The sequence below is a fragment of the Pinus tabuliformis genome, chromosome 9 (genome assembly GCF_031772625.1).
Source record: "Pinus tabuliformis cultivar Carrire ecotype Pingquan chromosome 9, CPIR1, whole genome shotgun sequence".
NCBI lineage: Eukaryota > Viridiplantae > Streptophyta > Pinopsida > Pinales > Pinaceae > Pinus > Pinus tabuliformis.
In genome coordinates, this window is record NC_142307.1 from 803,384,375 (window position 1) to 803,401,440 (window position 17,066).

General features: G+C 39.7%; 1 protein-coding gene across 1 annotated transcript; it reads left to right on the top strand.

Moving 5' to 3' along the window:
* Nucleotides 1-5,174: 5,174 nt before the first annotated feature.
* LOC149151200 (uncharacterized) lies at nucleotides 5,175-9,041 on the top strand. Its single transcript, XM_089443089.1, has 2 exons — nucleotides 5,175-6,499; nucleotides 6,992-9,041. Exons 1-2 carry the CDS (start codon nucleotides 5,175-5,177, stop codon nucleotides 9,039-9,041), a joined length of 3,375 nt encoding a protein of 1,124 aa, XP_089299215.1.
* Nucleotides 9,042-17,066: the final 8,025 nt, after the last annotated feature.

Consider the following 17,066-nt stretch of genomic DNA (forward strand, 5'->3'; position numbering starts at 1 on the left):
GAAGCGGTGATTTTCCAATCAGAGGAGATCGGTGCATATCATGTCAGAGCATGCAAAAAGGTTAACATTTTAAACGGATGCGATGTGGTTATTAAAAAGAGTTTAAGGTTTAGAGTGATCAGACCATCTGTTTAATGGGTGATTGGACACATATCGCTTCCAAAAGTGTGCGCAGGTTAATGTTAGAAATGGACGCGATAAGGTTTTATACAATGAGATTAAAACCTCGTTGAGTTCCGACCATCAAGACCGTTCATTGGTTGATTGATCAGACGATAATCGCGCATGAACATGTGCGTGGGTTAACAGACCTGTTGTGACCCGATATGTTATCAAAGAGGATTAAATTTTATTTGAATTCCGGTCATACAAGTCAAACGATCATTTCATTCCAGCTGTATTTAAGCATATTGCATGCAAGAGGAGTCACACGATTGTGTGAACTGTGATATTGTGAAGGATTTTTGTGAAGGAAACCATGGGTCACCGCAACGAAAGCGTCTCACAATAAAAATTAACCATACAATGGGCCCATAACCCACCGGTCGAGGATCAGGTCACGAAAGATGTGGCTTTGCCACATCAAATACAAACTTTCATTAGATATCTAAAGGTCTATTATTAGTAGTATGTCATCTAATAATTAAAATATAAATATATTATTATTAAAATTATCAAAATTATTTATTTATGTTATTAAAAAGTATGGTTCTCTATCCCAGTTAGCATACTTCAAGTTTTGAGTCAAAGTATTATAAACCTATTTATCTTAGTATCATGCCTAAGTAAGTATAGGTATAGATTATATAATTTTTTTAAGAATATTAAGTTTCAATTAAATATAAATAAACAAAGATTTATGCCCATTCTATGGAAACCATAGAAGCAACCACGTTGATGGCTAGGTTGCCTCCTTCAACGTTGAATAATGTGTAGAGGCTATGATATCACTTATATCAATTAGTATGACATTGTATGTAGGTAGTTGAATGTTACTTGGAATGTATTTAACCAGGTCACTATAAACTCAATTTACTTGTCTAATTAGGGAGGTCTATGATTCCTTCTTCTAATTTTAGAGGTTAAGGGGGTTCCATTCAAGTTGTAATGTATCTCTTATCTTTAGACTTTCTTATTCCTAAATTCAACTTTCTCCTTTTAAGTTTCTCATTTCTTAGTTGAGCTTGAGCCTATAAATATGTCAAGCATCCTCGATCTCATTTTCATATTAGTGGAATCCTTTGGCCCATGTAAGAGGTTTGTCTTTTTTAGCAAATCATGTATGGGTATGCTTGGTGATTGGAACAAGTAAAACGACATTAATGATTTTTCTTTTTAATTTTTTGAAAATATAAATGAATCTCTCTATCTATTAACAATATTATTGACTATTTATTTTTACAATTTAGTAATTTAGAAAAATCAACTATTAATATTATCAATTTAATTTTAATTATTTTATATTGAAATTAAAAATTAAATTTTAAGTTAATTTAATTATTATATATCACAATTAATATTTTAAAATATTTTTATTATTTTATATTAGTTGTAATTTTATTTAATTTTAATTTATATATGAAAATTAATATTTTCAAATATTTTACTATTTTATATTATTTATGTTTAATTAAAAAAAAATTATTAACTCTAGATCAGGTCTGTATTTTTATACTCTATTCTAATGTGGTCCTCAATAGGTAGGTCCGCAATTGAGGATTTGATCATGAAACTTTGTATCCATATTTAGTGTAAATTCTGACACACATGCCAAATAAACTCCCTCAAGAAACAAATTTAATTTTAATCGTTAAATATTAAAAACACCTTATTAATATTTCAGGACTTATTTAGTTTTATATATTAATTATAATTAATTATAAAAATTATTAAAAATATTTTTACTTATATACTTTCCAAAAAAATTATGATTAAAAAAGGTTGGCAGCTAAGATATTTGGATCTCACCACCACTATATGTTTCTTCGGTTTGTAAACCAAGAGAACATAACATTTCATTATGTCAACAATTACTATTTAAACTATCGTGAGAAATATCTTTCTTCTTATTCTTACTTTTTCCTATTTTTCACATAAAATATTCTTGATCTTCAAGCTTTGATGAATGATGAAGTATGTTGAGTCATGTAGTTAAGCCGGGATAGTCACTCATGCAATTAGTATTATGTCACTAAGATTTGTTACAATGTCAATACTATGATTTACTAATATCACATGCCTAAAAACGATAATTCATTTTAAAATCAAAATATTGTACAAGTTGTAGTGGTGTAAATGTTTGTAACATTTACACTTGGACTTAGTTAAAAAATAATATACAACCTAATCTGTAAACAAATGTTGGTTGTGGCTGAGTCCCTGCCACACACACATATATATAGATGTGGCTCAGTCCCTGCCATATATATATATATAAGCTACAAAATATTGTCAAAATAGATATCAGTACAAACATTAGAATTTATTTAATAGTGCTCTTTCACATTGTGTATGTATATTTAAATAGAAAAATATATTAGTTAAATTCTGATTTATTGATTAAGGAGTTGGAGTGGCGGAAGGATGGAGTCGGCTCTGCATCATTGGATGAACCCCACCTGACAGGGGTTTACAGGCCGTCCTACGGCCCTGTAAGCCCCTCCCCCACACGTACCTTCCCCGTACTCCATCTCCCGAGCTGCTAAAGTTTTTTACCTCCCGCCTCCCGGTCCCTATCCTACTTTTTACCCTAGCTCATCGGCTCCTGTTTTTCACCCTAGGGTTTCTACCTGACAGCGCAAACAGCATCGGAACGGAACAACCAGAGCAGCACGGGGTTTTGGGCAGTCCACTGTATTCTCCTTCCGGCGAGAGCGACCTGCGAGCCGGCATTAACAAAACGGTCCCCCGAGGTCGGTGCCGACGGTTACCAGCTCACGAGGCAAACACAACAAGCGGTTACATTTCTCTCGAGGAAGGTTTGCAGCTGTCGACATGGACACAGAGGAGCTGGATTATTCGGATTCCCCGCTGGCGGAGTCCTCCATCTGGCGCACAACGTTTTCCTCTTCTGGGGGTCTGCACAGTGGCAACTTGTCTGCGAGCTTTGAGCATCCTTCCCCATCCCGTTTTGATCCGCCTCTTCCCACCTCCCTTTACCCTGGAGAGCCTTCCTCTTGGAATTCGTTCGCTGTCCCCTCCCCGGCTTCGCTTGGTTTCCTCTCGGACTGCCTCCAGTCCTCTCCGACAGGCAACGTTTCCCATATGCCGGAGATACCCCCCATCCCCCCTTTCCCTGTAAACCCTCCGGTGATCCCATCAAACCCGGTGGTAAACCCTCCCCTGGCGACATCAAACCCTACCCCGGCCCTTACTGCTCCTTCAGGCAGTTATCACGCGATTCCCCCCCTCCCTGAAGCCATCCCCACCCTGGGGTCAAACCCGCTCCCCCCCCCTCCCAATCCTCCCCCGGCGGGCTCAAAAGCACCTTCCAACCAGGGCCGTATGTCCTCACGTCCCTCCAAAAAACAGCGCTGCTTCAAATCCACGGCTGAGGACGCCTTCCTGAGGTTGGAAGAGGACATTCAGTGGGAAGACGCCATGGATATGGCAGACCGTGTACTGGTGGGAAGGATCCGCGGCAGGCATGCATCGGCGGAGAAAATCAAGCAATGGGCCTCAGAGATCTGGGGTCAATACCTCGTGGAGATCCCATCGGTACAGACATTCGTGCGAGGATGGTTTGCTCTCAGATTTGCTAGGGCGGACCACACGAGCTGGGTTCTCTCATCATTTTGGCACTTTGAAAAAGCCCCGGTACTGCTCAAACGGTGGACGCCCCTCTTTGATCCTGAGACGGAGCTGCTGGGCATTGGGCCGATCTGGGTCAGACTGCCGGGCCTGCCCCTTCAATACTGGTCCGACGCCATCTTCAGAAGAATTGGGAACACGCTTGGTACTTTTATGGAAACAGACAAGTCCTACATCTCGACGGGTGCATTGGCCTATGCTAGAATACTAGTGCACATGGATACCAGGGGAGGAGTGCCGGCAAACATTACTATTCAGTGGAAATCTACCTCAAGGACGTAGAAGCTAGACTACGAGGGCATTCCCTACCGATGCAGAAGATGCCACCAGGTGGGGCATATCTATAAGGACTGTCCTCTTCTCCAGAAGACTCAGCAGGCAGCTACAGGAGAAGATCGGCCCATACCGGAAGGCCACACTGATCCACCGGCAGCAGAGGCACCAAGAGCGGACCACATCATTACATCCAACACGGTGGAAGCGCCTCCAGCATCACGCCGAAAGAAGGCTGCATCAAACTCTAATCGGCCGCCTTCACCTCCTCTGACCCGATCACGAGCAGCAAAGGGAGCGGTCTTCTCGTCGGGTATGTCCTCTTCTTCGTCTACCTCTGCATCTCTCTCTGTGTCTTTGAATTTATCAGCATCTGGTTGTCCCCCCCCCATCAGGATCCCCCCTCCCTCCTCCCCGTCTGCACAGGACTTGGTCAAGATGGACCGGCCTCCTCCCCCCCCTCCCCGGTCACATTATGTGACCTGCCAAATCCCTAAGCCATCAGGCTTACCCTACTCCTCATCGGATCCCACTATCCCCCACCCCCCTTTCCCTTCGCCCTCTCCCTCGGTTAACTCTGCCCCGAGATACCCTACCCGCTCGACAACCAAGCTGAAAGCTCCGGACTCTATTGGACTGCCGCTGGACAATCTTATCCTCTCTCCTAAATAGAGTCGTGGTCGTCCTTCCTCTATGACAATTGCACAGAAACAAGCGGAGGATGAGATCCTCCTGGGAAAACAGAACACTATTCCATGGGCCCTTAGAGCGCAGGATGGCCCTCCCCATCCCCCTCCATGAAAATTTTGTCCTTCAACTGCAGAGGGTTGGCCAGCCCGGAAAAAAAATCGGCCCTGAAGCGCCTTTTACTAACTAACCCGGTGGACATAATTTTTTTACAAGAAACCTTGTGCAACGCTGACTCTGTGACCTCTATCCTAAGTCAATGGCTGCCTGGATGGACTTTCTCAGCCATCGACGTCTTGGGCCGTTCTGGAGGAATTGCAATTGGCTTCAAGGACAAATCTATCCTGCTAAAGAATATCTGGGGTGGAGGAGGGTATTTGGGGGCAGACATTTTCTCAAAAGAAATGGAGGAAAACTATAGAATCATCAATGTCTACGGCCCATGCATGAACAGAGAAATTTACTGGAACAAGCTTTTCAACTCCCCTATTCTACAAGCGGATAATATTATACTGGGGGGAGACTTAAACTTCTCCATGGGATTCTCTGAATCATGGGGACATCAGGCTCAAATTGACCCCCTCTCTGACTTTTTTGGGCAATTGCTTGAGGAGCACCACTGGATTGATCTCCCTTCAGCAAAAGTCCAATTCACATGGAAGAACAACCGAACAGGGGATCAAAGCTTAGCCAGGAGGTTAGATCGTTTCATCATCAAGGAAGGGCTATGCAATCTCCACCCCAGATCTCGGCAGTGGGTGGGAAGTGGGGGGATCTCAGACCACAGACCCATCCTCCTGGAGATGGGGTCTAGACACCAGACTCAAAAGGCCCCCTTTAAATTTAACTCCACCTGGCTCAGGGACCCCAGTTATATCAAACTCATAACAGACTACTGGAAGGCACATCCGATCCCTGAGAATGCAGACCCAGCTACTGCTTTTGTTAAAAACCTCTCCGAGCTCAAAGGGATCTCAAGAGAATGGGCAAAATTGAAGAGAATTCAGGATGATCACACTCTTTCGCTGGCTGAACAAGCTATAGAAGCACTTGAATCTGACTCAGATGGAACTTATATGACCATAGACCAGAAGTCCAGTTATGAAAGTCTCATCAAAAGGAGAACACAGGTCCTCAGAGACAGGGAAGACTCTTGGAGACTTAGAAGTAGAGCCATCTGGCTAAAAGAGGGGGATGAGAACACAAAGTTCTACCATCGTTTTGCAAATGGTCGGAAGGCGATCAACACCATTTGGGAGCTCAAAGATGATCAAGGACATCAAGTCAGTAAACCTGGGGAACTTGCCTACCTGGCCTCAACTCACTTCAGGAACATTTACAAAGCACCAGAGCAAGCAAGTCTACTTGAGATAATGAGAGTGGCAGAACTCTTCCCCAGATTTGTGGATGATGAAGCTGCAGAGGATCTCACTAAAGACATCTCATTGGAGGAGCTGGAAGCCACAATAAAAGGATTCCAAAAAGACAAAAGCCCGGGACCTGACGGCTGGACCATTGAGTTCTACTTAGCCTTCTTTGAACTGATAGGCCAGGATCTCCTCAAAGCCATAAATCATTGTAGCCTCTCTGGTTCTGTCCCTTCAAGCATTAAGGCCACCTTTATTGCCCTTATCCCGAAATCTGATAAGCCGGAATCCTTTAATGACTTTAGGCCTATCTCGCTCTGTAACTGTTTGTACAAGATATTAGCAAAAATCTTAGCAAACAGGTTGAAGCCCATTCTCTCGGACAATATATCCTCTGAACAATTTGCTTTCCTCCACCATCGTCAAATCCATGAAGCTATTGGCACTGCTCAGGAGCTTCTCCACTCGATGCAGAGTAAGAAGCTGAAAGGCATGATTCTCAAAGTAGACCTCTCAAAAGCCTTTGACAGGGTTAATCTACTCTACATCCGAATGCTCCTCACTCACCTGGGCTTCCCTTACCCGTTCATCAAAAGACTCATGAGCTGCATATCTGATATCCCTTTCAGTGTCCTCCTTAATGGATCCCCCACCCCTTTTTTCACTGCTGAAAGGGGCCTCAGACAGGGATGTCCCCTTTCGCCCCTCCTTTTCCTCCTCATTATGGAAGGGCTAAGTAGGCTGATTGCTTCTGAACATAGGAGAGGCCGTTTAAAAGGTATCAAAATAGCGGACAACTGCTCACTCACACATCTCTTGTTTGTGGATGATGTACTCATTTTTTTGAATGGAAGCATGGCTGACTCATCCACTCTTCAGCACATCTTTGAACTCTTCCAGAAAGCCACAGGTATGGTTATAAATGTTCAGAAGTCCACTATTACAGCTCACGGCTGTAATCCACAGGAAATCATCTACACTAAAAATCGCTTCCCCTTTCAAGTTCATCCCATGGAGGAAGGGCTGAAGTATTTGGGCTTCCGAGTGAAACATGGAGGATACAAGATCGCAGACTGGATTTGGCTAATTACAAAGGTGGAGAAGAGAATTAATGTATGGTACAACAGATATCTTTCAAGGGCTGGAAGACTTACTCTTATCAAAGCAGTGTTGGAAGCTACACCGGTGTACTGGATGTCACTGGCATGGATACCAAGGGGGATATTAGCCAGGCTTCAAAAAATCTGCTGCAATTTCCTATGGAAGGGAAACAAACCGGGGAATCTCTTCGCCTGGGTTAAATGGGACACAATTGCAAGACCCAAACAATGGGGAGGCTGGGGAATAAAGAGATTAGATTTATTTGCAAATGCTCTGGCAGCAAAGCTGGGTTGGCAGCTTCTCACCTCTCACAGTCTTTGGAACAAGGTAGTAAAGGAAAAATATATTGCCCCGGAGAGCATTTACAGCTGGATCAGTAGGGATCACAGAGGTACTGGAAGACACTCTATCATCTGGAAAGCTGTCCTAAACTCTCTTCCCCTCATCCGGGAAGGTCTCACCTGGAGAATCCAACAAGGCAATTCAGTCCGCATAGGCATAGATCCCTGGATAGGATGCGGCAACATGCATAGACTATCTGGACAGCTCATAGCCCACCTACAGGAACAAGGGGTCACACATATTACTCATATTGCAGATCAGGAAAACACCTGTTTTCTTCACCAGGCTTGGAAATCAGCAACAGACCTCCTCATTCCGGATCATTGGAGACAAGAGTGGGAATCCTACATTGAGGCTCTCACACAAGCACACATCAGAATCTCGGAGGAGGAAGATGAGATTGTTTGGGCTCTAGCAAAGAGTGGCTTATATACTCCAAAAGAAGGATACCTGCACCTCATGCGCCCTTATCAGCCAGAAAGTATACAACAATGGTGGAGATCCATATGGCATTTAAAGGCTGCCCCCAGAACAAGACTGCTTATGTGGGCAATCCTGTTCAACAAAATTCCCACCGGCGCAAACTTAAAAAAACGCTCCTTTCATGGACCATTCTGGTGCCATTTATGCAGAAGGAACGATGAAGACACAGAGCATCTCTTTCTCACATGCCCGGTGGTACAGGAACAATGGACTCTCCTTTCTGCTCGTTCCCCCACCCTCCAGCAATGGCAGGGCCCCACAATCCTTGAAGCATGGAAATGCTGGCTGGAAAAACATACGGGAAAGGACAAAAACATCCCTCTCCTCATGTGCTGGTCCATATGGACAGCAAGGAACAGAGCCATTTTTGATCAAAAGCTTCCTCACTGGCCTTCCATACTGACCCACATCTTTGCAGATCTTGCTCTTATCCCAGACGATCCTCCTCCTGCTCCCCCCAGAACCATCACCCCAGAACTCATTGACAAATCCATCCCATGGGCCTATTTTGATGGCTCAGCCCAAGAGGAGGGTTGTGGAGGGGGAGCCCTCCTCTTCCTCAGAGACGCCCACTACTTCATGTTACAAATTCCTCTGGGTCGGGGGACAAACAACTATGCTGAGCTCACTACTGCAAAACACATTATCTCTTTTGCACTTGAAAAAGGATGCACTCATCTGCAATTGTTTGGGGATTCTCAGCTTGTCTGCAATTGGCTCAACAGAAAATCAATTTGTAATGCATACTCTTTAAGACATATTCTGGAAGAGGCCCTCAGACTAACAGAAGCTCTTGAAAAATTTGAATGTCGCCATATATACAGGGAGCGCAACGTTCGGGCGGACCACCTGTCCAAGCAAGCAGCACAGAGGCAGGAAGCGGACTGGCTAATTCAGGAGGAGCTGGACGGGACCTTCTTTCAGCACTACCACAGACCCTTTGTTGATCAACAAGCACAAAGGGATCCACAACACTGAAAGGGGTCCCAACATATCACAGTATTTTGGTTTTTTTCTATGTTTCAAAATACATAATCTGTATATATATATATGTATGCACCGCCTCGGGGCGGAAAAACAGTCTGTTTTACTATATCACTTTTTGGGACAGCAAGACATAGACTTGCTGTATATATTGTTTTGAATATAAACCTCCATGGAGGACGTACACTCCCTGTGTGGTGACAACAACACAGGGAAAGGAATGATCTCTCTTAGCTCACCGGTTCAGTTCTGGAACAAACGTCAAAAACATCATTTTGATAGTTTTGATTGGCACACAGCCACAGTATGCATATGCTCAGCATCTACAGAATGTAATTTCTCTTTACCTAATAGAAATTACGATTTTTTCTACGGGAAAAAAAAATTCTGATTTATTTATTGTAGTAAATACGTCATAAGATGTTCCCCTCTATAAAAAAATATATTAGTTAAATTCTTATTTATTTATTGTAATAATTACATCATAAGATGTTCCCCTCTAAAATCAACTCCCTAAACTGCCACTCTGTTCGGTTGTCCACCAACGATTCTATGTTTTAGAGGATAAAACTAACTTCTACCATCAGATTGATATCTCCCGAAAAATTTCAAAACCACCTAGTGCCTCAATCACGCGAAAAAATTACAAGATTGTTGACTGCCTCCATCATGCGGCATATTCGAAAAAACTGCAAGACTGTTGAGTGCTTCCATCATGCGGCATATCCGAAAAAACTACAAGACTACTGAGTGCCTCCATCATGCACATATCCAAAAGCACAGCAGGCCTCCTGAGTGCCTCCATTACACGGCATATCCGAAAAAATTCCAAGACTGTTGAGTGCCTCCATCACGTGGCATATCGAGGCGATTACTAACTCCCAAGTATCGGGAACGATAAGGGTAAGGAATGACACTCAACCATTGCGATTGTATCACCAAAAACATTGAAATCCCTAACCTTTATGATGCCAAAACCTCTTGCTTCATTTGTGGGTATTGTAGTCGCTATTGATCTTGTTGGGCCGATGGACCCTTCTTCTAGATTTTTTTAGAACAAACCATTAATTCTTGTTCAATGTTTTTGGGCTACGGCAAGTGAATGCAGGGGTCTGTGAATGAATAGGGTTCTTTATTAGTGAAAAATTGAAGGGATTGTGCTCTGGTGCTCTATCGTGTGTCAATATTATGATATTCATTTGATTCCAATAACTTTTCCTCCAAAAATCAGGCATTACAAATATTCTTATGCTCAAAATAGTGAAATTGAATATATGTTTGCTGAAATGCTAGAGGCTAGTATAATTCAACCTAGTCAAAGTTATTTCTCTACTCCAGTAGTATTGGTGCACAAGAAGGATAGATCATGGTGTACGTGTCCAAATTATAGGGAGCTCAACAAGCTCACTATTAGAGATAAATTTTCCATTCTTTTCATTGATGAATTGTTGGATAAATTACATGGAGCAATTTACTTCACCAAGTTGGATCTTTGTTTAGGATATCATCAAATTAGAATGAAGACTGAAGGTATTCTAAAAATAGCATTAAGAACTCATGAGGGTCATTATGAATTTTTGGTCATGCCTTTTGCCCTTACTAATACACCTTCCACATTTCAAGGTTTGATGAATTCCATTTTCAAACCCTTCCTTAAAAAATTTGTTTTAGTATTTTTTTATGATATTCTAATCTACAACAAGTCTTGGAAGGATCATGTTCAACATGTTGACAGGGTGCTCAAACTATTGGAGAAGAGACAATTATATGAAAAAAACCCAAATGTTTCTTTGGAGTATAGGAGGTGGAATATTTGGGTCATATTGTATCTTGTGAGGGTGTTAAGGTAGACCCTAACAAAATTAAAGACATTAAGGAAAGGATAATCCCCACAACCATAAAGCATCTTTGAGGATTTATCGGGTTGACAAGGCATTATCTCAACTTTGTTAAAAATTATGGGAGAATAGTGGCACCTATGATATCATTACTGAAGAAAGATGCATTTTCTTAAACTCCAGAAGAAACTAAGGCCTTTAAACATCTTAAAGAGGAAATGTGCCAAGCACTGGTCTTAACTACACCAAACTTCACAAAAACCTTTATTGTGGAATGTTATGCCTCAGGAAATGGAATTGGTTTTGTTTTAATGCAAGAAGGAAGACCCATTTCTTTTGAAAGGCATCCAATCAATGGGAAGTATTTACATAAACCTATTTATGAGAAGGAAATGTCCGCAATACTACATGCACTAAAGCAATGGAGACCTTACCTAATGGGAAGACATTTCAAGGTAAAAACAGATCATGATAGTCTTAAATACTTTTTGGAACAAATATTATCTTCAGAAGAGCAAAAAAAATGGGTCACAAAGATGTTAGGTTGTGACTTTGAAATCATCTACAAAAAAGGGAAGAAAAATGTGTGAGGACCCAACTATAGGTCCTCTAACCACTACTACACTCATTCAAATAAATTTCACTAATTTTCATAACAAGGAAAATTTTAAGTTTATAAAACAACATAAGCATGAACATAAATCAATTTAATCTACAACATGTATAACTCATAACAATTTATCTGCAACATGTATAACTTGTAATAATTTACATAACAAAATAAATGACTGGTAATACCTGTTCCAATAGCTTAGTTGAGATGCTCCTCAGCTCCATGCACCTCTTGACTACCCGACTGGATTTCCCTCCCAGCCAACTAGGAAGTATTTCCTAACCCAGGGAACCTCCATAGGTTCCCTAGCCCTCTAAGCCAAAGTCCAGCCAGATGTAGTGTATCCAAGTTAAGAAAACACTCTCCTTCTCTCCCTTCTCTTTTCTCCACCTTCCTCCCAAAACAAAATTCTCCAAAACCATGACCCATAACCAAAACCAAGACTCACGGATCCCCTTCTCCTATCATCATCCTTCCCCTTTTATGCCTCTTCCTCCCATCCACCTCAACTACCAATCATTAATGTCATAACTACCCCCTCATCCTTTAATTTCACTTTGCTTACCATATCTTCTCCCAAGTAAATTTGAGAGGACATTTTGGGGAGAAGATATGGATATTTAATTTCAAATTTAATTAGGGAAGACCATATCTTCTTCCAACTAAATTTGAGAGGACATTTTGGGGACAAGATATGGATATTTAATTTGGTAATTAATTGGGGAGGACCATATCTTCTTCCAAGTAAATTTGGGTGGGCATTTTGGGGATAAGATATGTATATTCATATCTCCTTCCAAGTAAATTTGAGAGGATATTTTGGGGATAAAATATGGATATATAATTTGGTAATTAATTGGAGAGGACCATTTCTTCTACCAAGGAGAATTTGAGAAGACATTTTGGGGATATGGATATTTAAATTGGAATAAATGGAAGGAGACCATATCCTATACAAGATTAAATTTGAGAAGACGAGTTGGGAATTGAATAATAACAATAATAAATTTTATATCAGTAAATAAAAATTACAGTTTCCCAAATGTAGGTATTTACCAATATTTCTTGATAATTATAACTCAATATTTTCAGGTAATTTAAACACTAATAAATTTTGCACGATAAGATTAAGTGAGGCATTACATACATCCCTCCTTCAAAGAAAACTTCGTCCCAAAGTTAGAGTGAAAAGATACAAGGAGTTTGAAAGCAGTTTGACAATAAGGCATAACAAAATAGAGAGAGTTGTAGTGGTAAAATTTAATAAGTCAGTCAATGATACCACTTCCCATCAAGAGTCTCCAACCAATATATATCCTCCTATCCTTCCTAACCTACTTCTATTCCCACCCTATCCATCCTCTACTGTTATATACTGTGGCATTGGCTATACCAATCTAACCACTGATAAAACTAATATGGGAGAAGCGTCAACTATATCGACCTAACTTCCCCAGCAGGAAACTGGCAATCATCATCACACGTCTAGGGAAGCATGTCCATCACTTCCCTCCCACAATTCTAGGTTTGGAGGTTACACGGTGGGAAATACCTCCACCCCTCCTTACAACTAGGGTCAACACCCTAATACAGACCACACTACAGCGTTGGTTGGATACTTGTCATAGAATAATCTAGTCAGGTAGTCTTTTCACCTGCCATTTACATTTTACCTATGTCATAAGAATGCATACCAAGTAGATATAAAATGTAATAGAACAATGTACATCATACCTTGCCACATTAGATGTATTGACCTTCCCCAATGGAAGAGTAGATCTTGGTTATCATATAGTTCTTTCGAATCTGCAAGTTAGTTCTCATTCATGCATATATATAACAACGAAATATATATAGATAAGTGATCTTAAACATTAAGTCTATTATCCACGTGTCAATTTTGTAGTTCATACTGGAAATCATTCTTACATTAGATAAATCATAATTTCACTAAGTCATTCATTAGATAATTCATATCCACTTAAGCCATACATGAAACAACAATAACTTTGGTAAGTCATGCGCTAGATAAATCATAACCAAGTAAGTTATACATTAGGTCATACATCGAACATTTCAATCATCAATACATAATCCATCTAATGATTTATATAAGTAGTTTCACTTGTCCAACTAAATGCATCAATATTACATAGCATTCATAAATAAATAACATGGAATTGCAAATAGAGCCTTATCATAGGTAGCTATCTAAGTAAAAATTGACATCATAAATGGTCAAAAGTGAGGGTTAATTGTGACATATAGTCTCTACATCCTCCCGTGTAGAAAATCTTGGGTTATACTTGTCCCATTGTATCTTAACTTCGTCCACCAAGTGATGCCTGAGCTATCAAACCCTATGGTATAATATGAATATTGGTTTGATCATTATGGTTCCCACATCTGAGACCTATAATTCCCTCCATTCAAGTTTGTGGGATTCACCAGAAACATAATGTTATAGGACATATATATAAAAACATCATGAGTTTTATGCAAGTGAGGTGGTAGTACAAGACAATAGGACACTGGTCAAATTTTCTCTTTGATTCTAAAAGGTCCTATAAATTGAGGTGGTAACTTCATACCTTTCTCAAACTGAATAGTGTTAGAAATAACAAAAAAAATAACTCAGTCCCCCATTTTAAAACTTCAATCGGTACTATGTGCATAAACATAACTATTTTTCCTATCTGGTGTTTCCTTTAAACTTCGTTGAATCTATCTTACCTATTCCTTCATTTTTGAAACAATCCTATCATGACTATTATTGTGTCTTCCATCCTTTCATTGACTCAATGGTGCCTGGCACAGCCTCCCATATAGAGCTTGATGAGGCATCCTAATTGAATTGTGGTAATTGTTATTATAGGAAAACTCTACCAATGGTAAGTACCATTTCCATCGAGTCTAATTATCCATGACATACATTATAGGCATATATTCTATGACCCGATTTACTCTTTCAATATTTCCATCTATTTATGGACGATATGGTGCTAAGGTTTAACTAAGTCCCCAACACTAACTGCAAAATTGTCCAAAATGTATATGTAAAGCGAAAGTCCCTATTAAAATGATCTTTGTGTGTATAACCCATGTAGCTAGATAACTTCACCTATAAATATTCAAGCCAAAATGGAAGCAGTCTCTTAGACAAGGTAGTTAGCCACCTAGAGATACCAAATATATGGCCAAAATAGAATATGTTAAGGTTGTTTCTCCAAGAAGAGAGAAACTCATCCTTTAAGAGCAATCCATTAAAAAAAAAAAAATTGCAAATAATGGTCCTCACCACCTTTACAAGTGGAGTGACTTCAAAGTATATTTCAAGGTAATTAAAGTCTTGTAGACAAACAACGTAACTCCTCCAAATGGAAATAGTATAAATATGTTAGGGAATTATCTCCCAGGATCAACCAAATTGGCCATAAATAGTAATCCCATAGAAACATGTGCCATAATTATCCATAAAGTTTTTATAACCTCTTCAAAGAAGTGGGGCGTCCTCAATCAATGTGCCAAAGTGGTTAAATGCACATGTACCAACACCTCTCCTTCAAGGCATACGATAAATAGTTCACCCTAAGGGATTGTGTAATGAGGCTTGGACACTCTCCAATATAGTAATAAAGGATCTTCCCAAACCAAGAGAATTCATATGATACAATAACATACCAAGTGACCAAAACCATGGGTGTCAATGTAGAATACCACCCAAGCAAGGTTTAAATGCCTCCAAATGCATGAGAAGATGCCAAATAAGGGGATTGATTTCCTCCATCAAGAAAATAACTACTCTCAACGTCCCACATCATAGCCAAACTATAAATATCCATTGGCATTCTTCTAACAAACCACAACTACTTTTCCATGTCATCAAGACATCCACGAAAAGAAACATCGATTATGCAACAAAGGGTGGGTGTACTACTTCAAGGTTCATCAATCAAAATCATGAAGCAATAATCCAAGTGAAACCCTATGAACACATGCAAACATGCCCAACAACTAATTCAATATGTCAAGGAGCAATAATTAACCAACAATACTTAAGGAAACTCTTAGTTGATCGATATCCCTCATCATAAATGTGCTAAGGGTAAATCAATGTTTGAGTAATGTTATGCAAGGCCCTCAATCACATTTCAAACACCATGTGTGCTAGATGCAAGCCTCCAAACAAGAAATGATGATTCCAACCAAGGACATCATTTGCATATAGTGACCTCCCATAACTGCATTAGTTCCTCCAGTCAAGAGTTGATATCATGCTTTTCCACTTGAAGAATTGGACTCCACAATTCATTGTAGGTAAGGCACTAATACCCTATGCGAAAATAGTGATAGCACCACACGTCAGCTAGAAAAATAGTTTGGTCCTTGTGATGCTCAAAGGTATTTCGCTCCCGAAAAGACACCTTACAATCCTATTTGCTTCATGCTTCTTTTTCTTTTTTTCAACCATTGATTAGATGGAAAGTTGTGCCCCATATTCTATTCTTGGAAGAAAGAAAGGTGAGACAACAGAAAAACAATTCATCAACAAAGAAACATTAACCAACCCAATTGCATTAGGGATAAAATGAAAACCATGGATAAGAAACCAACACAAACTTGATCAAAGTGGAAAAACCCAATGTCATTACTAACAAAGTTTTATAAAATGAAGGACGTCCAAAATTGAGATCAATAAACAATTAAATGAGGCTAAAATGCAAACCATGGAAAAAGAAACCATCACAAATCCAATTGGCATCCTAAATCAGAGCAAAAGCAAAAAAAAATGAATCACTGCAAGTGACAAAAAAATTAAATGTTCCAGCATATCATGACAAGATAAAAGGATACTTTATCATCGTACAAATCACAAATCATTGTACTTTATCAACCATTACAAGATGAGGAACACAACATCAAGTAAAAGCATTACAAGCAAGAACAAAACAGATCCTTCTCCAGATTATGCTTGGAGGACAAACATATTTTAAGTAGGAAGCTATGTAACATACATTAAATAACAAATAATAATAAACCACCAAAGATCACATGTTTAAAAGGCATGTCTTTACAAGTGTGTGACCATTTAGTGACACTTATACACAATGTTACATGCCATTGTAATCATCATTTATATTATACATTTAATACATTATATTGATTCTATATGGATTTCTCATACTTGTCTTATTTATTTAGGATATTCAATATATGTATTACGAGAGTAGATCCATTACAATATATCAACATTTTTTTATTTTTTTTATTTTTATTTTTTTCAACAAAATTTTGTGTGCTTCCAAAATCTATCAATATTGATATATCCTTTTTCTTTATGGTTCTTTATTTTCAAGGTCCCGGGTTCCATTTATTCTATGATTGCAGCAAGTAATTTCCTGGCTTTTTTTTGTTCTTGAAGTCCTAAATTTTGTCGGGGGGTTCTTAGCAGAGGTGGAGTCTATTTAGTTGTCAATGCTTCAATGTCTTCCTTTGCACCTATAGCTTCCGTTTGGGGCAACAATTCTTCTTTCTTCTGAGATTTCCTAGTGCAAGTGATAGTGGTTA